The following is a 23,542-nucleotide window of genomic DNA, read 5'->3' as shown; positions in this document are numbered from 1 at the left end:
TTAAAACCCTGGATGTTCAAAATGTTTTAAATACTTTTGAGATATCATGGATGGACAACTTGAAAAAGCCAAGCTGGAATATCAATTATTAAACAGAGGAGATGAAAGCATAACTGTGCATAATATTATGCATATAACATTGTGTAAAGCTCTGGTGGGGCTTTAATGAAATAAAGCATTTTAAGTGCTTTTAAAATGAACATTTATGAAATATTAACACTGGTATTTAAGCTTTGCATGTTATAATAAAAGTAAGTCAAGCTTCAGAAGACTAAAAAGTCTGAACAAAATACCAGGCTTACAGTCCCACTGGCATTTAAAAGATGAGAGAGGAAGGAAATTATATGATGATTAAAAGGAATAATTTTCTCTACTGACTATGACATGGAATTCAAATCCTCTATGGGACACTGGATTTTCCTGATCATCCACATCTACAGAAAGCCCTGTATTCCACCACTTGTTTTTGACATCCTTAGCAGGGATACAAGCCAAACACTAATTTGGTCTGCTGTCATGTTGAATTGCATAAAATATTTCCAGACGTCTTGCAATTATTGAGACTGAAAAAATATTAGTTGCAACCACTCTTGATTCATACCACATTATTGAGAAATCATGGATAGTTCTAAAAACAGAAGATCATCATCAAGTAGGAAGCAAAGACTAGTGATCCACTTAGCTTTTCATGTCTGTATGACTGTGGAAATCCCTCTCATTCCAACTTTGAAATACTGTATAACCATATATATTAGAATTTGGCAATTATATAAAGACAGCCAATGAATTTCATATGCATAGCAAAGTCCAGTATATACTGTCCCTCAATGAACCATGGGAAGACAGTCATTGTCTGAGAAGGGTAGAGACATGTAACTTCCCTACCTTTAGCAAAGGTATGATAAAGCAATAAAATACTCAGACTTCTTTCTGAAGGAATATCAAAGTGAAATCCTTAGAAAAGAATTTCAAAGGAACTTCCTGGGAAAGAGAGTTCGAAGGAATACCTATTTAAACAGGGAGCCTACCAATTTAAATTACTCATTTTATGGCACTTTGTGTGTTCTATCTTTGGTTCTGCGGACTATCCTTACGTGCACTGTGTCATGTCTACAGCTGTACCTACAGGCCAGTATGAATAAATGTTTTCCCAAACTTTCAATATGCCTCATTACATTTTTTTAAAGAGAAAAGTTCTCCACATGACCTGATTATCTATTTGAACATTTCTGAACTGCTTCACCAGCCAAACAAGCCTAAAAGCCTCCAGAAGAGTTTACAAAGATAATTAAGAAGACAATCCCTGCACAATCTAAAAAGAAAACATAAAATGAAAGAGAACAGAAGGGAAAGAGGAAAAGAAGCAAATTGAAGCATAGGTTCTTTGTCACTGTTTCTCAGTGATGCAGTTTTTACAATAATCAAATGGGGAACATGTCATTCAAGGAAATGAGGGGTCAAAACTTTCTAGCTTCTTAGTAAAGCTGAGCATCACTGGCAAAACAATTTACAATGAAACATACCTCTTGATTCATCCAAAATGCATGTGCTGGATAAACCATAATTCTGCATCCTCATGCATTTCTACATTAATAAATAAGCAGCTCCAGGAATATAGGTCAGGAAAAGAGAAGAGGCAGTTCTGAAGGACTGTAACCCTACACATAACCTGATACCCAGCACAACAGAAAAAGATACAGGCCATAAAATTTTTCCTGAAGGGAAAGATTAAGCAGCCTGTCACATAAACAATCTCCCAAGAGGTCCTTCATCCTAAACTCTCATAGTTGCTTGGGGGCCGGTGTGTGTGCGTTGTTAACATGAAAAAAAAAAACAATACTGAAAATACCCCCCTCACATAGTTCGTCCCTTATGAATACGGACAGAATACTACTTGTGTTAGACAGGATTCTCTATGCTGCAGCATTAAACAGAAAACAAGTGCTTATATTCAGACTTGAACAAAAGACATTTCTGTTGACAACTCAAATATTTATGAGGCCAAATTTTCACAAACAATCAATATTTTCAAAGAATTACCAGGGCAAATAATCTTTCTGCAGTCTACTTATGATTAAGCCCAATTCTTTCAGAATATATTAACATTTTTAATTTTCTTTTCTCCAACAATTAAAAAGAACTTACTTGACTTCACAGGAATGAATGCTCAACTCTTTATGTAGAAATCCACTGGTAAGGTTATACACCAAGACTGAGCCATTGCTTGTTCCTGCAAAGAAAGATCCGTATATTTATAAATGTTCCAGAAATAAATGTTTTTATTATGACATTGGGAAACACTTGGTAGAATTTTTTCCTCCATAGAGTTTGTTTTGTTTACTGATACCCAAGTAGAGATGTAAAATTAAAAAAAAAAAAATCCATTCCTAGAAAAAACTTGGGAAAATGTTGTTTTCTGGAAAAATGGAACTTTTCAGAAATTTTACATCTCTACATCCAAGTGATAAATCGGCCACTAGCCTTATTTTAGATCAACCGCAACAAAACTAATCCATTGTGAAAATCTCTAAGCTAGACTTTTCTTTAAAAACTCCCCTGGTTGTTACATGTGTCAAAGAATTACAGGCAGCAGAGCACACAGATTTCTGAGAAGGCTCATTCCACTCCCTCCTCTACCAGCCTGCAGCCTTCCAGCCGGACAGTGATGAAAAAGGTTTAACTCTTGACTGTGCAAGATACTGGCAGATGAGGAACAGACTGCCCCACTCCACTTCCATGAGACTCCTTGGTTTCCACGTAGCTTCAAATGAAGTACTTTTACTTGTACTTCTGTGTCTAGTACCAAAACACAACAGACTGGCTGAGAAGAAGCCATTAGAAAGCATTATTTTTATTAGCCTGTTAAGAAGTTAGCAGCCTTGCCTGTAGTCAAAGTATACTTATCTGGTTTGCTCTCCTCCACAGCTCTTAAGTTTTAGAAGACTAGTAGGGGTTTTGCCCCGGGATAGCGAGTTTTACAGGATTATTTAGAAAGCTGGAGCAAATGGCAGGTATCTAGGTGTTTATGATAGAAGACACTCCCATTTTATATGGAAAAAAATAGAGATATTTTAAAAGTATGTCAAGGATCAGCAAAATAAATAATTAATTCTCTATCCTGATATGGTTGGTCACAGCAAGCAGTCTGTAGTCTGTCACATTCTAACCACCATCAATTACAGCAAGGGTGGCCAACATTCAAAGATGATGGGATATGTACTCTAAAATTTTATGTAGGGGCACAGGGTCCTTACAGCATTTAAGTTTCAGCCATACTCTTTAGGAGTATGATTTCAATTCAGCTGTCATAACATTATTTGCGTTGGATGCCTGTATCTTAGTCCATTATTCAAACTATTTCAAGAATACAGTCTACTAAAACCAAGAAACAGGCGGACAACATTTTGGAGTCAGAGTTAAGCAGGTATTTGGCTGGGGGATATTTTAACTTGCTGCATTTTCAGAATTGTATCTCTTTAATATGTAGAAAAATTCATCTTTCATAACCGTAATTCTTTGGTTTAGAATGCCAAATAAATATATGGCAGGAATATCCTAAAAGTGGGAGAACATGTGCAAAGACATTTCCTTAAGAGGGAAATTTCTAACCTCTGTTTGAAGTAAAAGTAAAGGTTCCCCTTGACAATTTTTGTCCAGTTGTGTTCTACTCTAGGGGGCAGTGCTCATCCCCGTTTCCAAGCCATAGAGCCAGCGTTTTATCCGAAGACAATCTTCTGTGGTCACATGGCCAGTGCGACTTAGACACGGAACGCTTCCCACCGAGGTGGTCCCTATTGATCTACTTGCATTTGCATGGTTTTGAACCGCTAGGTTGGCAGGAGCTGGGACAAGCGACGGGAGCTCACTCCTTCGCGTGGATTCGATCTTACGACTGCTGGTCTTCTGAACCTGCAGCACAGGCTTCTGAAGTCACTCTTTATTTTGAAAAACTACTTAAAGGCTATAGCAGCCAAATGACATGCTACTGCAAAACAGACATAGTCTCTGAGGCTGCACTCTGTTCACTGCATATACTTCTAGTTACAAAGGCTCAAACTGGAAAAAAATGTGCTGAACTTTACTGTTTAAGATACTTACCAATTGCAAGGAGTGGCTGATACTGCTTTATGTTTTTTGTTGTAAGAGGCGGACACATACGGATAGCAAATGGGGGCAAAGGAAGTCCGGAAAGCAGCCCTGTTAGCAGGAATTTCAAATGTACTTCTTGTGTACTATAGCCTCTTAGCTGCTCTTCTGTAGAAAGCATGCCTTGCCCTGTTTTATCGCAAAACAGATGAAGAAAAATAATTTCATTCATGATCTTTAATGTTCTGAAAACACTATTGTCAATACATTTAACAAGCATTGATTCACCTCAATTAATTCAATTAGTTAAGAGGGATTGACTCTTCCACACTGATGCTACCGAGCAACAACTCTCAATTCATTTCAATGGAACTATTTGTATACTCCTTCTGCTTCCATATGCCAAATGAATTTTTTAAACAAAACCACACACAAAGCACAACTCTTTTTAATTCATTCTTTTTGACCCATGTGTGATCTGTATTAGTCAACATTTCAAGTTACTCTCTTTAACAGACAGTATTTTTCTGGCACAGACGCTCTTACCTATCATATTATCTAGCGATAGGTCTGGAAGCTTATTCTGAGATACTGCCACAGGAATTCCACAGAATGACATGGGTGAATACAAAGGTGATGTGCTTGAATTGCTGCAAGTGGAAAAAAACAAGATTTGAGCCTGTAACATTCCATTATATTTAGGATAAACAACAATTGCAATTCAGGACAAATTATGTATTAGAAACACTGGGTTCCTGTAGAAACACTTGATTCTTAGAGGTTGGTGTCAAAGGGGATAGGAAGCAGATTTAGTTTGCACCATGATCATGTGACTGGTTGTACTCTTTTATTATCTCGCAAGTACATGACACGGATGACCTTCATTTGTGTGGGAAGGAGTAAAACAGCACATTAGGGCACAAGTGTAATAAATATGAAACTTGCTCTTTGCACACGTGGCCAGTAATCTGATAAGAACACTATAAATCATTTAAGGTAAACAGTGGATTGGTGCCACTTAAAATATTTATAGTAAAATTTATCAATTCTTCCCTGCATTTTACCTTAATTTTGTGTTGCTCTAGAAATGAGTCGGTGATGGAAATAAAAATCTGATTTGTGAGCAACCTGAAATAGCAATAGTATCTCAATTTCTGAATGACCAGCCATACTGAATAAAGCTGGAACACCAGAAGATACATTCATATCCAGAGACAAAAGAAGCTGTCAAACAGGGGATGGTAAGAATAAACATTGACATCCTGTATGTCAGTGACCGAAAATGGATGGGAATGGGCGAATTCAATTCAGACAATTATATCTACTATTGAGGGCAAGAATCCCGTAGAAGAAATGGAGTAGCCCTCATAGTCAACAAAAAAGTAGGAAACGCTATACTGGGATACAATCTCAAAAAGGATAGAATTATATCAATCCAAATCCAAGGCAGACCTTTCAACATCACAATCATCCAAGTTTATGCACCAACCACCAATGCTGAAGAGGCTGAAATTGACCAATTCTATGAAGACTTACAACACCTTCTAGAACTGACACAAAAAACCATGGTCTTATTATAGGGGACTGGAATGCTAAAGTAGGGAGTCAAGAGATAAAAGGAACAACAGGAAAGTTTGGCCTTGGAGTTCAAAATGAAGCAGGGCAAAGGTTAATAGTGTTTTGTCAAGAGAACAAGCTGGTCATCACAAACACTCTTTTCCAACAACACAAGAGACGACTCTACACATGGACATCACCAGATAGGCAATACTGAAATCAGATTGATTATGTTCTCTGCAGCCAACAATGGAGAAGCTTTATACAGTCAGCAAAAACAAGACCTGGAGCTGATTGTGGCTCTGATCATCAGCTTCTTATAGCAAAACTCAAGCTTAAACTGAAGAAAGTAGGAAAAACCACTGAGCTGGTCAGGTACAATCTAAACCAAATCTCTTACGAAAACACAGTGGAAGTGAAGAACAGATTTAAGGAACTCGATTTGGTGGACAAAGTGCCTGAAGAACTATGGAACAAGGCTCCTAACATTATACAGGAGGCAGCAATAAATATCATCCAAAAGAAAAGGAAATGCAAGAAAGCAAAGTGGCTGTCCAACGAGGCCTTAGAAATAGCAGAGAGGAGAAAGGAAGCTAGATGCAAGGGAGATAGGGAAAGTTACAGAAAATTGAACACAGACTTCCAAAGAATAGCAAGAAGAGAGAAGAGGGCCTTCTTAAATGAACAGTGCAAAGAAATAGAGGAAAATTATAGAAAGGGAAAAACCAGAGATCTGTTCAAGAAAATTGGAAATATTAAAGGAACCTTTTGTGCAAAGATGGACATGATGAAGGACAAAAATGGTAGGGACCTAACAGAAGCAGAAGACATCAAGAAGAGGTGGCAAGAATACACAGAGGAATTATACCAGAAACATCCAGAGATAGTTGGTTGCTGACCTTGAGCCAGACATCCCGGAGAGTGAAGTCAAGTGGGTCTTAGAAAGCATGGCTAACAACAAGGCAAGTGGAGGTGATGGCATTCCAGTGGAACTACTGAAAATCTTAAAAGATGATGCCCTTAAGGTGCTACACTCAATATGCCAGCAAGTTTGGAAAACTCAGCAGTGGCCAGAGGATTGGAAAAGGTCAGTCTACATCCCAATCCCAAAGAAGGACAGTGCCAAAGAATGCTCCAACTACCGTACAATTGCACTCATTTCACATGCTAGCAAGGTTATGCCCCAAATCCTACAAGGTAGGTGTCAGCAGTATGTGTACTGAGAACCCCCATTGACTATGAAAAAGCCTTTGACTGTGTGGACCACAACAAACTATGGTAAGTTCTTAAAGAACTGGGAGTTCCTGACCACCTTTTCTATCTCCTGAGAAATCTATATGAGGGACAAGAAGCAACAGTTAGAACTGGATATGGAACAACTGATTGGTTCAAAATTGGGAAAGGAGTGCAACAAGGCTGTATATTGTCTCCCTACTTATTTAACTTATATGCAGAATACATCATGTGAAGGGCTGGACTTGATGAATCCCAAACCAGAATTAAGACTGCCAGAAGAAATATCAACAACCTCAGATATGCAGATGATACCACTCTGATGGCAGAAAGTGAGGAGGAATTAAAGAACCTCTTAATGAGGGTGAAAGAGGGGAGTGCAAAAAATGGTCTGAAGCTCAATATATTAAAAAAACCAAGATCATGGCCACTAGTCGCATCACCTCCTGGCAAATAGAAGGGGAAGATATGAAGGCAGTGACAAATTTTACTTTCCTCAGCTCCATGATCACTGCTTATGGTGACAGCAGCCATGAAATCAAAAGACGCCTGCTTCCTGGGAGGAAAGTGATGACAAACCTAGACAGGATCTTTAAAAGCAGAGGCATCATCTTGCTGACAAAGGTCACCATAGTCAAAGCTATGGCTTTTTCAGTAGCGATGTATGGAAGTGAGAGCTGAACCATAAAGAAGGCTGACTGCCAAAAAATTGATGCTTTTGAATTGTGGTGCTGGAGGAGACTCTTGAGAGCCCCCTGGACTGCAAGAAGAATAAACCTATCCATTCTGAAGGAAATCAACTCTGAGTGCTCACTGGAAGGACATATCCATCTCATGAGAAGAGAAGACTCCCTGGAAAAGACTTTCATGCTGGGAAAGTGTGAAGGCAAGAGAAGGGGACGACAGAGGACGAGATGGCTGTATAGTGTCACTGAAGCTACCAACATGAATTTGACCTAACTCCGTGAGGCAGTGGAAGACAGGAGGGCCTGCCGTGCTCTGGTCCATGGGATCATGAAGAGTTGGATGCAACTTAATGACTAAACAACAACACACACATCTATTTAAAACTGAAGAAGCAGTATGAGTCATTGTTCCAGGAGCACATTTATTAAGTTTTCTTCAAAGTCCGGAGACACTAGTTCTACTGGGAGACTATATTCTCTGTATGTACAACTATAAATATTTATTTGAAAGTTGTGTTCAGAATAGCTGGATTGCCTCACTTATGCTCTTTACACTATCACCCTGATATGCAAACTACTCCCAGTCATAGACCCACAAATGTAAATTCAACCATTCAACTCTTCCTCAAAATCAAACTGATACATACATTGTCCCAAGCCTAAGGGAAAGAGCAAACAAAATAAACCTCTGAGACTACCAATGCACTTAGCAAACACAGAGAGTAATGAGGGAAGAGCTGTCATTACTACCAATATACTAGTGTTTCTGAAATGTATCCTAAAAAGAAAGAAAGAAAGAGAGAAAGAAACTGAGAGAGAGAGAGAAAGAAAGAGAAAGAAAGAGAGAGAAAAAAAGAAAGAAAGAGAGAGAGAGAAAGAAAGAAAGAGAGAGAGAGAGAGAGAGAGAGAAAGAGAGAAAGAAAGAAAGAAAGAAAGAAAAAAAGAAAGAAAGAAAGAAAGAAAGAAAGAAAGAAAGAAAGAAAGAAAGAAAGAAAGAAAGAAAGAAAGAAAGAAAGAAAGAAAGAAAGAAAGAAAGAAAGAAAGAAAGAAAGAAAGAAAGAAAGAAAGAAAGAAAGAAAGCTGGACACAGGCCACAAGGGGGCAGTGGTTGTGGTAAACCGTGGGAAAGTGAAATTGTGATACCGGATGTGGGAGACCTATTACAGTGGGGTCTTGACTTGAGAACTTAATCCGTATTGGAAGGCGGTTCTCAAGTCAAAAAGTCTGTAAGTCAAGTCTCCATTGACCTACAGTGCATTGAAAACCGATTAATCCCGTAACAGGCCGTTTTTGTTCCATTTTGGTTTTTTTCTGGTCTGTAAGTCAAATCTCAGTCTGCAAGTCAAACCTAAATTTTGCGGCCAGAGAAGTCTGTAACTCAAAAAGTCTGTAAGTCAAGCCGTCTGTAAGTCAAGGGTCCACTGTATATTAACATTAAAATGGAGCACCATAGTCATGCTGTCACATGTGCAAACATAAAGGAACAACTGGGAGAAAAAAAGCCATATTACCTAGCACGGAAACTTTGGCTTGAAATGGTGGATTTCAGTTCCCATATCATTACTCGACCATCACTGACTATAAGAGCTGCAGTATTTTCATTCACTGGACAGCACACCATACTGAATGGGCGAACAGTCTTGGTAACTCTGATGGCATCACACTGACTTCGTAAATCATACACCAACTCCTGAATGTGATCAGGATCTACAAGAATCAAAATACAATGTATGAGGTATCCATAGCTGTCAAGCAAATGCATTGCTCTTGTTGACAGTTCTTCTGGTTCTTGCTTCTATCTCTTTGGTTTACAAAAACATAACCAGTTCATATCGTAACACTGAGATAGTGAAGACTGAATGGAAGATTTGTGCCAGAAGCAATTAGGTTACCTTGCACGTATGTTGCAGAATAAATGCAGCATAGAGGGCACAGTAATCCATTACTAATATAGTGAGGTAAAAGAACAATGCACCTTTATTAGAAAATGTACAGCTTATGTCCTTCCTATTCCAGTCTATTTTAAACAGACATACATCCAAGTTTTTACTCCAATCAGAATTTAAGATACTTTACTATGGGGAAATTCCCTGCATCTTGTATCCTCAAGTTTTTTTAATACTGTGAAGTTATAATATCCTCACACTTTAGCCATACTGTGACACTACAAATTTTAGCTAGTCTACTGATGGCCCAAGTGTTAATATAAATGTGGCCTAGAAAGCTACCCTCCTAGACATAAGGAGCCCACTCACCTGGATCTTCATTTGGTGTAACACTATTGGCAGATCTGCGAATTCTTAAGGTTATGCAGCCATTTTCGTGAAGGCAGAACAATCCATCACGCTGATAACAAGGAATTACCTTGATAAAAAGAGACAAGAACTGTAGGTTAATATTCTTCTTGTTCCTAAAGGAATCCTGCTCTCAACAGTAATAAATTAACTCAAATCACATAGGCATTAATGTGGGGGACTGGTTATAATTCCCTAAAATCGATTTAAAGTACTGTCATATTTGGCCATCACTCAGAACGGAGCAGGTTTAAGTTCAGTACTTGAGTTAATGTTGTAGAATTCAAACAATATGATTAAAAACAGAAAGAATATTTGTGCCTCACTTTTCCAGCAGTTCTCATGTTCCTACGATTCACAGAGTAGCCTGAGCAACAACATCACATGTTTTTTTTGCAAAAAAATAATTATTATTAATGTAAGCAAACCATTCACTCTTTGGATTTAATCTGGTTAACCTTTAACCAACAAAAAAGCTACAAGTGTTTCAATAGACATCCTTTATATAGGAACTGTGGCTCCTACCAGCTCTCATCAGCAACAGCCAGGCTCACCATGGTTAAAAATCATGATATGAACAATAGTCCATCAACACCTACAAGACAGAGGTTTCCAGCTTCTGTTTTCTAGAGTAACAACTCACACCTAACTTCATTTTAGAGATATTTATCTTTCTTAATACAAGACACTCCTTTTATATATACAATTAATAGTATTTAAGAAGAGAGATGGAAGGGTTTTTCCCATGTTGGATGACTTCAGCACAGCTAACAGACATTATTGGATAGTGGTAGCTTTACAATGCTTCCACCAGCATCTCTCAGATTTAAAATGCACAAAGCCAGCAATGCAGCAAAAGCATTCATTTTAACGAAACTGCACATTTGTGACAGCCAGGACAGATACCACTTCTTTATAAATACTTGCTGATGAGAAGCTATATTCTGTTTACTCACATGAAATGTTTTTATTCTCTCTCTCTTTCTTTCTTTGGTGAATACAAAAACAGGGCAGAGGCTGAGTAAAGAATGATACTGTAGAAACTGAAGTGCCTGATTTGAGACCCAACTAGACATCTCATGTGTATGAGTTTTATATACACACATATCCCCAGAAAAAGTATTTAATACTCATGGCCCTATTCATGAATCTTTGGAAGGTTTAATTTGAAAACACGAGCAAAATGCTAACCTTATCCCCTCCTATTCCTATTTCCATAGGAAAAGATACAGCTTTGGGGGGGGGGGAAGGGTGGATCCCCAAAACTCAGGGTTCTTATTTTTATGGAGGGGCCCTACATATTGCACAATGTCTCCTCTTCAGATTGACCCTCACATGGAGACAATGGCATACTGGGCATACAGCTCATGCTTTCAGAGGAAGCCTTTGTTTTCCCCTGAAAGTTCTGAACTTCCGAACTAGGAATCATGGGAAGGGGACTTTGAATATGACACCTTATTTTTGTTACTGGTGAATGCCTTCAAAATGCCACCACCTCTATATTTTTCTGTCCACACAAGTGAACATACTTTATTCTTAGACATTTACAAAAGCTGTGATGTTCAGCTTTTTTCTATCCAGCTCACACAGATTAATGACTCCAGAAGAACAAAACAGTTTACATAAGCCGTCATGCTCAGAAAAGCTTTGTGACTATTGGAGAAAACATCCAAACAACCATAAAATGATGTTTCCTTCCATGACAGGACTGTTTCCACTTTAGTAATTTTTATAATGCCACAAAATGCAATGGGATTTACAGCAGACTTTTGGGAGCAGAATTAAACAGTTTTGGCTATAGTGGGCTCTAATTTCCCCCATCTTGTTTACTGCTTCTCACTACCATAAGAGGATCACCATCCCAAAGCCACAATAAAAACACTACAAGAATTTACTGTGTTTGTTTCTTCCATACACTTCTGCCAACTTGAGACTTATAAGCCCTCAACCACTTGAACACATCAAACGGTCAAAAATTATTCTGGCAAAGAGAAGGGCTAAAACAACCTCAGGATCATAGCTGTCAGTTACAATGTTCCTTCAAGGTTAGTTCATTTTTTCCCCATACATTTTTGCCCTAAAACATTTGATTTCATGTTCCCCACTGAGTCTTAACTGCTGCCTGAGATGATTATTGCACACTTCCAGTCTATGACCAGAAACATCTGCATTCCATAAGAAAAGCAGAGTAAATAAACCCAGGCACCAGTTCCTAACAAAAATCTTCAGATAATTCTTTCTGAATGGAAGCTAACTCTGCACCTTGCCTTCCAGCCAAAAATCAACTTCTTAATCACAAAGATACCATTTCAGGCTGCAAATTAACTTGTTTCCCCTCTGTACTCACTGACAGTTTTGAAAAAAAATGGAACTAAATATAATGTTCATAGAACTGAATAATTTTCATAGAAGTGAAAATTAAGGCACATACATAAGCAACATGGCTTTATTACCTGTAGAAAAGGCACTCCTGTCCTTTCGATTGCTATCACACCAACTGTCTGGTTTACTTCAAGGTCAAGAATCAAGATTTCTCTTGGGTAAAGTAACAACATGTAGTTTCGTTTGGAAGGCAGGTAGCATAGCTGAAGGCACTCATTCAGTGTTACTGACTCAGCACTAAACACATCACAAATAAACTCTATTAAAATACTTTTATTGCAAACATACAATCCATGACAAAATCAAACCATCATTTTATTTATTTATTTATTTATTTATTTATTTATTTATTTATTTATTTATTCATTCATTCATTCATTCATTCATTCATTCATTCATTCATTCCCCACCTATCTGGACTACCAGTCCACTCTAGGCGGTATTTGCTTTATCAAGTTAATATTCTATAATAACTGGGGGCTTCCTACCTAGACTTGCAAACATCCTGAGATGTTCCCTTGATGTGCTTTTAGTCTGGGGACTGGGAAAAGCAGAACAACTCTAATATTTGAATAACTAATATTTGGTGACAAAAGAAAAAGAAATTTAATACAAGTATAGTATTTCTATTTATAAAATCCAGTCTTTTGACCTTAATCTTTCATACGTGCTATCTGCAAAATCTACTGGGGAAAAGTACAAAATGTACAGAATGGCATTCACTCCAGAGAAACTGAAACATGCTTAATTCCCACTGAATCTGCTAGAACTCTATCAGGCCCACAAGCAGGGTGAATCAAAATAAATGTTTTGTTTTTAAAAAAAATAGATTTAAACCACGATTTAAACAAAAACATTATTTATTTATTTAAAGTGTAAAGCTACCTTGGACTTTGCTAGTTTGTTGCCAAAATATTTGGAGGCCTATAACACACAACAGCAAACATAACCAAAATGTTCTACAGTATAGTCAACATATTGGTTTAGCTGTCTGGAATGAGTCTTCTGAACATAGCAGAAAAGAAGGTCTTCATACATACCTTGGTTTTTCATTAGTGATGAGAATTTTTACTTTGTCCAGAGCCTTTTTAGCTCCTGTAGCAGCTGCCAGTTTGTTATGAACAGGACTAGAATGTGGACTGGAAATGTAAACCTTTTTCCCTGAACTGACAGGAGCCTTGGAAGGAGAAAAGTCTGAAATGAACACTATTCCCTCACTGGTAAGCACTGTGCCGGGGGAAAAAGAGATAATTTATTTGGTTACAGTGGATACACAGGTGCCCAAATTAAAATGAACATAAGCAGATATACCACACAAGAAAGTCTTGTTTCTCACTATTAAGAAGTTTTTCATCACTGCTTTCTCTATACTGTTCTCCGTGGCATAATTGGAGGAGGACAGATAAGCCTGTGCTTTGATATGCTTGCATTTATATCCCACAGGAAACCACACATTATCATGATATAAATGATCAGGAATTAATCATATTGAGCTTGAGGCTTCTTTGCCTACCACCCCACATACCAGTGCAATTAGATGGAATTTGGAAGCTTCCACTTTTGTTTAGCTATGGCTTTTCACTTTGCCAGGGGGAATGAAATGATTTGCTTTATCTCCAGTTTACACAACAAGGCTGGTTTAAATTAATAGCAGCAAAATGTAAACACAGTTTGGGGTCCAGACAACACAGCAAGCCGGTTGAGCAAAAGCTTTTGAACTCCTTGTCTCATTTATATGGAAGAAATAAGTACGGAAGTATGGGACTTACTGTGCTGCATTTTTACCCACTCATGTTGCACTAAACTGTTTGACCTTGATGTGTGAATACAGCTGATATTTCGGCTTGCTTTTTCTACAGTTTGAGCCCCTGCATACTGTAGCTGGACTACAGAGGAAGCCAACCCAAGGCATCAGAAAGCTGCATATGTATTGTAGAACACATTGCACTTTCACTCTTTATCAAACACTGAACATGACATGTGGCACCTTTGGTTGTTTGCTATATTAATTAATGACTCATTTCTACAACCAGTCTCATTTAATCACTTCAGATTCAATTCTGGAAAAAAAAAAACCAACCTCTCTAGAATTTTACACAACAGAATAAAATCATTTTATGTTGCGCTTTCTCTTACTACTTTGGCAGCAAATCTTCACACAACAGCAATATTTACTTTTATGGAAGGCAAGAACAGTGAGCTTTTTTCTTCCTAATATCATACTCACATGTTAAATTTGAAGGATCAAAGGGGTCAAATGAAAAAGAAAGAATATTTTCTGCATAACTTTTCTTCCAAAGTTTGGTGCCTGTGTCTGCATTCCACAACACAATGTAATTGGGCGGGTGAACAGCAAGTAGCAGATCATGAGAGGCATCTTGACTCCATAGCCATTGCATATCTAACAAAACAAAACAGTGGGGGGGGGGGGAAGGGAGGGAATAGTCTTAAAACTTGGAGCACTCATTGCCTTTTTGTCTCCTAGGTTTCTAAAAGAAAAATCAGAATAAATGACATACAGGACGCACCATTTTACTGAAATATTTTGTTACTCAGCTTAAATAAATTCTTGTACTGCCCAGAGAGGTCACAAAATACTATACAATCTGTCTCTGTCAAGTTTTCACAATACAGTTGGCGAAAAGATATGTCAGAGATATAATGTGACCCTTGGCAGACTTTAGACAAGATGGTTTTTGGTCAAAAGTGGCTCACATTTAAGTCATCAAGTGTCAAGACTACACATCTGTTTCATTGTCAGTGCAAGTAAAAATACCTCAGAGCCAAATTTCTGTATTATAGAAACTAGTGGCTGTACTGTATAATGCTTGCTGTGAGAGGAATGTGGGGGTTTGATACTGATATTCCAGATGATACTGGAAACATTTATATTTCTCAGTTTTAGTGCCAACACCCAGAAGTTACGCCCCTGGCTGCTGCCAGTGTTCCCATGCTGCATGATTTGACTGAATCGGTTAACCACTTTGCAGAGCTCCAGTTTTGTTTCACATGCTTGTAACAGTTAGGATCCCTGTGTTAACAATGGAGAAATCCTAACTGGCACTGTTCCCAATATATCTTGTGACAGCGCAGCCAATGCTGCCTGCTGTGTGGATACAGAACAGGACTGGAACTTCACTTAATGGAGTTGTAGCAAGACTTCTTCAGCGGAAAGGGTGAGGTTGCAGATGACTAATAAAAATCACTGTTGTGAAGAATAAAATCTGTTGACTTCTGGGTATGCTTCTATGGAAACTTCAGAAAAACTCTTGCTACTTCATTGTTTTGAAAAGGGATTTGAAAAGACATTTGAGAAGGTGCAGTAAGGCTTGGAAAAAGGCAGGACTAGTGAGAAGTCCTCTTGATGTTGGCCACTTACTTTCTTAAATTGGGGACAGAAAGCAACATTAGTAACAGAAACTGAGCCATGTGGTTTCTGAGGTCTACCATTTATTGAACCCCCACATCCTAATAAAAAGCAGAAGCTTATTAATGTTCCAGATCAGTCTTTCTGTCATGCATCATCTAGTGAACTTCACAAAGTGCAAGAGCACAAATCCCCACTTTCCACTACAAGCAAGTGTTATAGAGCCATTAGTTTCTATATATAATGCAATCAACCTCCAAATATATAGCAGGAAGCCCTATAAAATTCACTGTCTGACTGCAAGTGTAACTCACATGCTACAATACATCATCCAATGAGTTATTACCAGTGGCCAAGAAATGCTCATGTTACAGTATCTCACCTAAGGGAAAATGGCTACAGCACCGCAGCTTTCATTGATATGGACACGAAAAAGAACAGGAAAAAGTCAAGATCAACAAGATTATCAACAATGAGATAACATTATAGCTTATTTCCTGAAACATAAGGTATTTTTATTTGCCTCATCTCATCTTTATGTCTCCTCATTCTCACTGAATGCCAAAGAAGCAAACTGATCATCAAATAAGGGAAAAAAAACCCAACAACCTCATTTTGGAGGAAGAGCAACTAAAAGCAGTTATGTCTAAGAGAAGCAAATGCTGAAGAGAGCTTGGAACACTTAGAATGGAAATACAATGAGCTCATTTGATCTTGCCAGTCTTTGATGAATGCAAGCAAGATTACCATAAATATGGGAGCAGTTTATTGATACTATATTCAAATACATTACTTCAGAAAAAGTAGAGCTAAGTGACAGCAATAGTTAAAATGTCCAGGACTGAAATACCTTATTACACAGAATTATTCATTGCTGTGTATTTAAGTTGTGCTTTGTGACCATATTATTTCTACTTCATCATCATAAGCAATCAAACAAATGTTCAATTACTTTAGCAACATTTGAAGTCACAAGAGAAAACGTCTGGGTCATTCTGGGTCATGAAGAGTTTTACAAGCCCACTTTGCAAGTGAAAAATCAATTATTCATGGAAGCCCAAGTCTGAAATTTCATTTCATCAAGATGCTGTGAATTTTACTTCAGGAATAAAGAGCATCTATAACTGTAATGATAATGAGGGATGTGGGTAGTGCTAAAAACAGCAGGAGACGCACAGTTTGCTACAGGGAGAAAAGAAAAAGGACCAGAAGAGAGCTGAGACACATTACAGAGCATTAAAGCACAAGCTTGTGTTCATGGAGAAATAGAAAATCTGTACATTCTGCTCAAGCTGCTATTATCACTTGCTTCAGAGCAGAGAACCTCAAGCTGTTGAGCCAAATCCAGCCCTCCTGGAGGCCAAATCTGCTGGTGACCAAAGAAAGCCTTTTTTCTTTCTGTGAGGAAGGAAATCTACATGTGAAGCTTTTGAGCCCATTCTTAAAGCTCCATTTGTGAAAATAAAGAAAACCAGAAATATTTAACAAGCATCTACTGTATATAATCCTTCATAGTATAGTCACACCTCCAAGGCAGCCCAGAAATGTTCTCTGCAAAAGCTTGAAGAAAAAACACACACCACAATTCAATTTATCTGGGCAAGCTCAACGTAAGATTGCAATGTGTCCAAAAGGCTCTTTTAAGTCTTTGATTAAATTGAACTGAAAATTCCTACATGGAATTTACATTTTAAAATGGTAACACTCTTGGCTCAACAAGACCATGGAGTTGCTTTACAACTTTCACCAGCATTTATGAAAAAAGAGTAGCAAAAGTAGATGACTTAGCAAATTTAATACCAGAGACCCCAACTAAATGATGCTTTACAAACTTCCACTTTTACAACCATCATATTAGCTAATGCCCACTCCTACATCCAAAACTTGCTTTTATGAACAACTCTGTGGTGTGGGGTTTCAGGAATGTTTTCTGGTATTCTAAATCATAATATATGAAATATTATGTTTGGTTTGTTACCGAAAAATGTTAGCAACAGACAGCAAATATATGGCATTTTAGTCCAGTAAAGACCTAACCATAAACAACTGCATTGTGCACAAGAAGAAGCTGTCCAATCTTATTTTTCAGTTTCCCATAGGCAACTGGTCATCATCATGATCACCAAAGTTCCCATTAAGCTGGGCACGTGCGCACAGCTGTCTTCTTCCTCCACGCAGCGATCACGTTAGGTTCTGGTTGCGATGGAACCCAGCGTGGGGGGGCGCGCGGAGTCATACGCATGCATGCAGGGGCAGAGTCGTGCTAGAGAGAGGCAGAGACCCACCCAGCAGAGCTGAACATTAGATAGTATGTTGATTATCATAATCATGTTATGACAACTTACCTCCTGAGATTCGCGCGGCTCCCTCGCTGGACATTTTTAAGAAACAACTAAAAACATTGATGTATAGGCAGGCTTTCCCAACAGAAAACTCCTGACGATTTTTCCTTTCTTATATCTTTCTTTGATTTCTATCTTAGTCTAGGTGCAATGTTTTAAAATTATATTGTTTCTTTTATTGTAAGCCGCCTAGAGTGGGCTAATATGTCCAGATAGGCGGGATAGAAATAAAATAAATAAATAAATAAATAAATGTGTCATCAATTTTGATTCATGGCAACCATTTTCAGGGTTTTACAGGTAGAGAATACTCAGAAGCAGTTTACTATTCTCTTCTTCTGGAGACATCCTGGGACTGTGCAGCTTGCCCAAGGCCACACAGGCTGGTTTTCTCCACCAGAGGCAAAGTGAGGAATCACAGTCCCAGTCTCTGCTTCTTCAGCCTGATACTGAAACCTCTGAGCTATCCAGCTAGCCCTCAGCTATGGATATACACAGGCATATACTGTGAGGAAGATGTTCCATGATTTCCTACAGAGTCTGAATGTAGGGGGTCTTCTGAGAGAAGCTGGAATCAGGAGTCAGGATCCAAAGCAACAATTCCAGGAAATATTCAAGAACACACCTTGAATATTTCTTTAAAGCCTTCATTTCTCAAGAATTTCACTGTGTATTATAATTTTAAAAATAAAAAATAGCCATGTGATCCATCCATAGGAAGAAAGTTCTGAATAATACTGTCACTGGATCACTAAACGATGTATTCACTGTGCTAATCAATACAGACCTATTCAGAAACAATACTCCCATTGAATTCAAGGTCTGTGTGCATACCATTAACAGTTTATGTTATCTGCTACAAAGACAAACAATGTTTTAACAATATTTCATATAATCATTTCATAACTTTCAATCTGTGAAATAAAGCCCTACTTACTTAAGCAAGCATGAATATTTACATAGCTGTTTAAAAAGTGCTTAAACTTTTGTTAAATTTCTGGAGATTTTCAAAATGATTCTTATCTGAAAAATTTGCTATTAAATTTTTCAGCACGTAAAGCAAATAGCTCTGAAGTAAACTGAAAATTTTAAATCGACCAGTCATGCTAAATATGTCTGGCCAGAAAAAAAACACAAATATTGTAAGCAACATTCCCTCTAATTTTCAGCCCTACTGGGCAGGGCTCTGCCCCTCGCAAAGATGACTCTGCACCCCCTGAGTGGGGTTCCTCTGTGACCGGAACCGGGGCTAAAAATGATAACTGTGGGTGCGCAAAGGAGGAGAAATGCTGTGTGGAATAGCAAGTGCACACCTTAGAGGAAACTTTAATTGGAAGGAACATAAAGACTACCTGTAATTATTTTTAATTCCAGCTAAGTGCAGTTGTATATGATGCAGTATTAGTTCCCTACCTTGAATGGGTTTTGTGTGCTCTTGGATTTCACAGCGAGCAGATCCTGTGGCTACATCCCAAACAATTATCTTTCCAGTAGCATCAGCAGAAGCCAAGCGCAATGAATAAGGTGATCCAATATTGTGGTGATAATTCTCCCTAGCCCATTTAACCTAAAGAAAATAAAATTAAAGTTGATTATTATTTGTATTGGAGATGTGAAACATATTTGATTTCATTTTATTTTTTATATAACAATAAAAATGATAATAGAAATAAGTAATATCAAGCATAAGAAAACAGGAACAGTGAATAGAGATCCTGGAACGAAGAAGCATAACTACACAATTATACCTTCTATGAAATTAGAAACTGAGAGTTTAGAAACCTAAACCTTATTTGTGCACCTGACAGATGGTAAGCTCAGTTGCTACACACACAGCAAAAATAGCACCAAAAATGGGACCAGTTTATCAACATATTCCTATAATCAATAAAGTCCGCAGAAGTCTTCATTCATATAATCAATGAAATCCAACTACAAAAAATAATGGATCAAGCTACTCTCCCCAAAATAGCATAATGAGGATAGAATACATTCTGAAGGCAAAGAATACTGAATGTTGGCTGGAAAAGAAACCTGGAGGGTGAGAATAGGCTGTCACATTTACAGGAAATGGCAAACAGAACCATGAACAGAATACTCATTTCAGTAGATGACAAGACATGGCAAGTTCTTGTTGCAAGTTTCATTCATAAAAAGTAAAATGCCGGCATAAATATGCGGGTAGTTTGTCACTGATCATAATGATGTTTGCTTATCCTACAATATATTATCTTCACATGAAACTGGCTCATATTATGCTCGTCCTCAATTTTTTTACCTTGACAACATTAGCCTTGTGCCTTTCTAAAACCTGCAGAGTTTGAGCAGTCTTGGAATCAATCACTAGAACAAGAGAATGGCATCCATATGCAATCAATCCTTGCCAGCCCCTAGAAAAAAACACAACTATTGTTACACACAGAAAAGGAATTGTGATCAGCTTTGGTAGATGTATGGGATAGCTGCTGCACAGAAATAGAACAAAACAAAGCAGAAACAACCAAACATGATTTGAAGCTTCAATCATTCAATCATTAATTATAAAATGTTTCAAGACAGAATCAATGCCCATACCCATTGCAAAATGGCAACCTTTAATATATATCAAAAATGAAGAAAATGTTTAGCTTTTATGCATACCAGAAGAGATCCTTAATCGTTTTGTGCTAATAAGAATTTCCCTCTTCCTTTCTTCAGTAAGGACAGTTTTATGGCTTTTATTTTTATCTTCTGGGCCTAGACCTCCATCCTTTCACCAGCAGCTTATCTGCTTGTAAGTGAAATATGGTACTACACAACACATCATACAGAAATGTACATATACTCCTTTCCACTAGATGTCTTATGGACAACCTTAAACCTTGTAACTCCATAATGCCACAATCCAGCTACTATGTGACTCCATCCTGAAACCTTCTTGCCTCTATGGAATAAACTGCAGGTTTATATTGAATATAAAAGTTTGGTTGTGCAAATTCCAAGCTATTTTAAGGACATCTGGATCAACGGCAAGCTTGTGACTCTAAAATATGCAACAAAATAAATACAGTGCCTGAAACACTTATAAAGGTAAAGGTTCCCCTTGACATTTTTAGTCCAGTCGTGTCCGACTATAGGGGGCAGTGCTCATCCCGTTTTTCAAGCCGTAGAGCCAGCGCTTGTCCAAAGACAGTTTTCGTGGTCACGTGGCCAGCGTGACTAGGGAGCGCTGTTTTACCTTCCCACCGAGATGGTACCTATTTATCTACTTGCATTTACATGCTTTTGAACTGCTAGGTTGGCAAGGAGCTGGGATGAAGCAACGGGAGATTACTCTGTCGTGTGGATTCAATCTTACGACTGCTGGTCTTCTGACCTGCAGCACAGGGTTCTGTGGTTTAGCCCGCAGCGCCACCACGTCCCATAGTTAACAAATCCTAACAGCAAGCCTTTAAGATAGCTTTGCATTACTTCCATTTTTCACGAGAATCTGTCATAACTACTGTGAAAACAGTAAAAATGAGGTTTATGTTAGAGACATTTGGCTCATCTCAGTTTCCTTGTTACTGGACTCTTAGGTGTCCAAAAAAGGTATTAAAATCACACAAATGCATGTTGTTGGTTCCTGCATTAGAATGCTCAAATTGTTTACAAAACAGCAAAAATGGGATCTGCTGCACTACCACCTTATCCTATCCTCAGGCCTTCTGACTCTCACCTGGCACTCCAATCTTTACATTTTAGCATTTACCGCTAGTCCACCTCACCATCCAATGTTCCTGTTTAGAATAGTTCATTTGTACACCTGAAGAACTCAAACAGGACTGATCATAGTGCCATCCTGTCTACCTCTAAACTGGCAAAACATATAATGACACTTGACATGATATGTAGTGTGTGTTAAATATATAAAACGCATAACAGCTCAACACAGACATTTAAGATAGTTAACATGGTACTCTTAGCTGTCAAGAGTGTGTGGCATGTAGAGGATAGACTGCCAGGCCTGGACACAGGCTGGCTGGTCTAATCCCCTCTTGTCATAGAAACTCACTGGGATGGCGATGATAAACCCGTCCTTGAGCATCTCTCACTTACCTCAAAAACCCTGATGGATCCTCTTAAGTTCCAAGCAACTTGCATAAAAATGACTCTACCTTGCCGAATCCCTTCAGCTCCTTTCTATTCCTCTTCTGTACATTTCACTTCTGTTAACGTGCACCCCGGAGGCCCACTTCAGCCTTGGATTTGCTTCCCACGAAATCTCCCTCTCATATTTCGGGGTGAAAGGCTGTCCTACTCACAGGTGGTTGACCCCTATTCCCTACTTTTTACCCACTGATTAAGAGTAGAAGTCAAGCCCACTGCACTTGATCAGATTCAGCTCAAGCAAAATAAAGCATTGCAGGTGATCCGCGCGGGAGCCTCTGTGAAGTTTAAACGGAGACCTTCGTGCCCCACCTCCATGAGGCTATAAAAACAGATCCCCGCCACCCCAAGCGGGACGGGGCTGTCCTCCTCTACTCACCAGTCCGCCGCCCCCCGGTTCTGTGGGTTGAGCGCCCCGGTGAGAGTCCGAGCTGACAGCTTGATGTTTACCATAAAGGGCTGCATGGCTGCTAAGGAAGGAGGAGGAGAAGGACCCAGGGAGGCAAGGAAGGAACGGGAACTCCGCGAAGGAAGCCCTCTCCACAGGCGGAGTAACACCAATCCTATTCCCCGATGAGTCCGGGTGGTCCTTGTCAACTGGCAAACATTAGTTCCGGCTCACAAAGAATGTTTCCGCCTGAATCAGCTAAGAAAGAAAGAAAGAACTGTAAGGCAGGAGTGGGGTGTTATTGTGGTTTTTTTTCCCCGCTTCCTCGGTGCAAGGTTTGTGGATAACGGGAAGCTCCGACAGGTTCCTTTTTGAATAACTAGGAACGCCTATTTCGACAATGTCAAAGGCATTTCTCATCTGGATACTTTTTATATTTTGAAGGGCGTCCCTTCCTTCTTTAAATTACAAAGACGGCTGGGAGCCTCTCTGTTTCCAGCCATTTCTTAAAATAGTTGACGTGCATGACTTGTATTTGCCCCAACACCTTATTTTATAGTTGTTAAGAGGGTAAACATTGGTTCCGAACAAAGGGGAGGTGAGGAGGCATCCCGCGTTTCCAGTGGTTCCCAGCGCAAATAAAACTGTGTAGGGAGTGGTGGTGGTAACGGGATTTCTTTCAGAGGTCCTTATCTATCCATGTGCCCAATGGACCTAATGAGATTTACCTCTGAGTAGATACTAACGCACAATGAATTTAAGGTGCTACAATCAATGTGCCAGCAAGTTTGGAAAACTCAGCAGTGGTCAGAGGATTGGAAAAGATCACTCTACATTCCAATCCCAAAGAAGGGCAGTGCCAAAGAATGCTCCAACTACCGTATAATTGCACTCATTTCCCACGCTAGCAAGGTCATTATCAAAATCTTCCAAGGCAGACTTCAGCAGTATGTGGACCGAAAACTCCCAGAAGTGCAAGCTGGATTTTGAAGGGGCAGAGGAAATCGAGACCAAATTGTGAACATGTGCTGGATTATGGAAAAAGCCAGCGAGTTCCGGAAAAACATCTACTGCTTCAT

General features: G+C 38.8%; 1 protein-coding gene across 2 annotated transcripts in view; it reads right to left on the bottom strand.

The window, feature by feature from the left end:
- WDR11 (WD repeat domain 11) overlaps nt 1–22,761 on the bottom strand; it is a 48,181-nt gene extending 25,420 nt beyond the window's left edge. For both annotated transcript variants that reach the window (XR_013543912.1, XM_020786507.3), the window contains exons 1-11: nt 22,455–22,761; nt 20,226–20,337; nt 19,361–19,514; nt 14,466–14,639; nt 13,279–13,465; nt 12,310–12,475; nt 9,818–9,926; nt 9,074–9,269; nt 4,633–4,736; nt 4,099–4,275; nt 2,146–2,230 (exon numbers count right to left, since the gene is read on the bottom strand). Coding sequence is in view for 1 of the 2 variants with exons in the window: in XM_020786507.3 (XP_020642166.3) it covers nt 2,146–2,230; nt 4,099–4,275; nt 4,633–4,736; nt 9,074–9,269; nt 9,818–9,926; nt 12,310–12,475; nt 13,279–13,465; nt 14,466–14,639; nt 19,361–19,514; nt 20,226–20,337; nt 22,455–22,540 (1,550 nt within the window). In the remaining variant the exon portion in view is untranslated. The remainder of the gene's footprint in view (nt 1–2,145; nt 2,231–4,098; nt 4,276–4,632; nt 4,737–9,073; nt 9,270–9,817; nt 9,927–12,309; nt 12,476–13,278; nt 13,466–14,465; nt 14,640–19,360; nt 19,515–20,225; nt 20,338–22,454) is intronic.
- Between the last annotated feature and the right edge of the window lie 781 nt (nt 22,762–23,542).

Source organism: Pogona vitticeps, chromosome 3, assembly GCF_051106095.1.
Source record: "Pogona vitticeps strain Pit_001003342236 chromosome 3, PviZW2.1, whole genome shotgun sequence".
NCBI lineage: Eukaryota > Metazoa > Chordata > Lepidosauria > Squamata > Agamidae > Pogona > Pogona vitticeps.
This window is presented reverse-complemented; position numbering and strand designations above follow the sequence as displayed.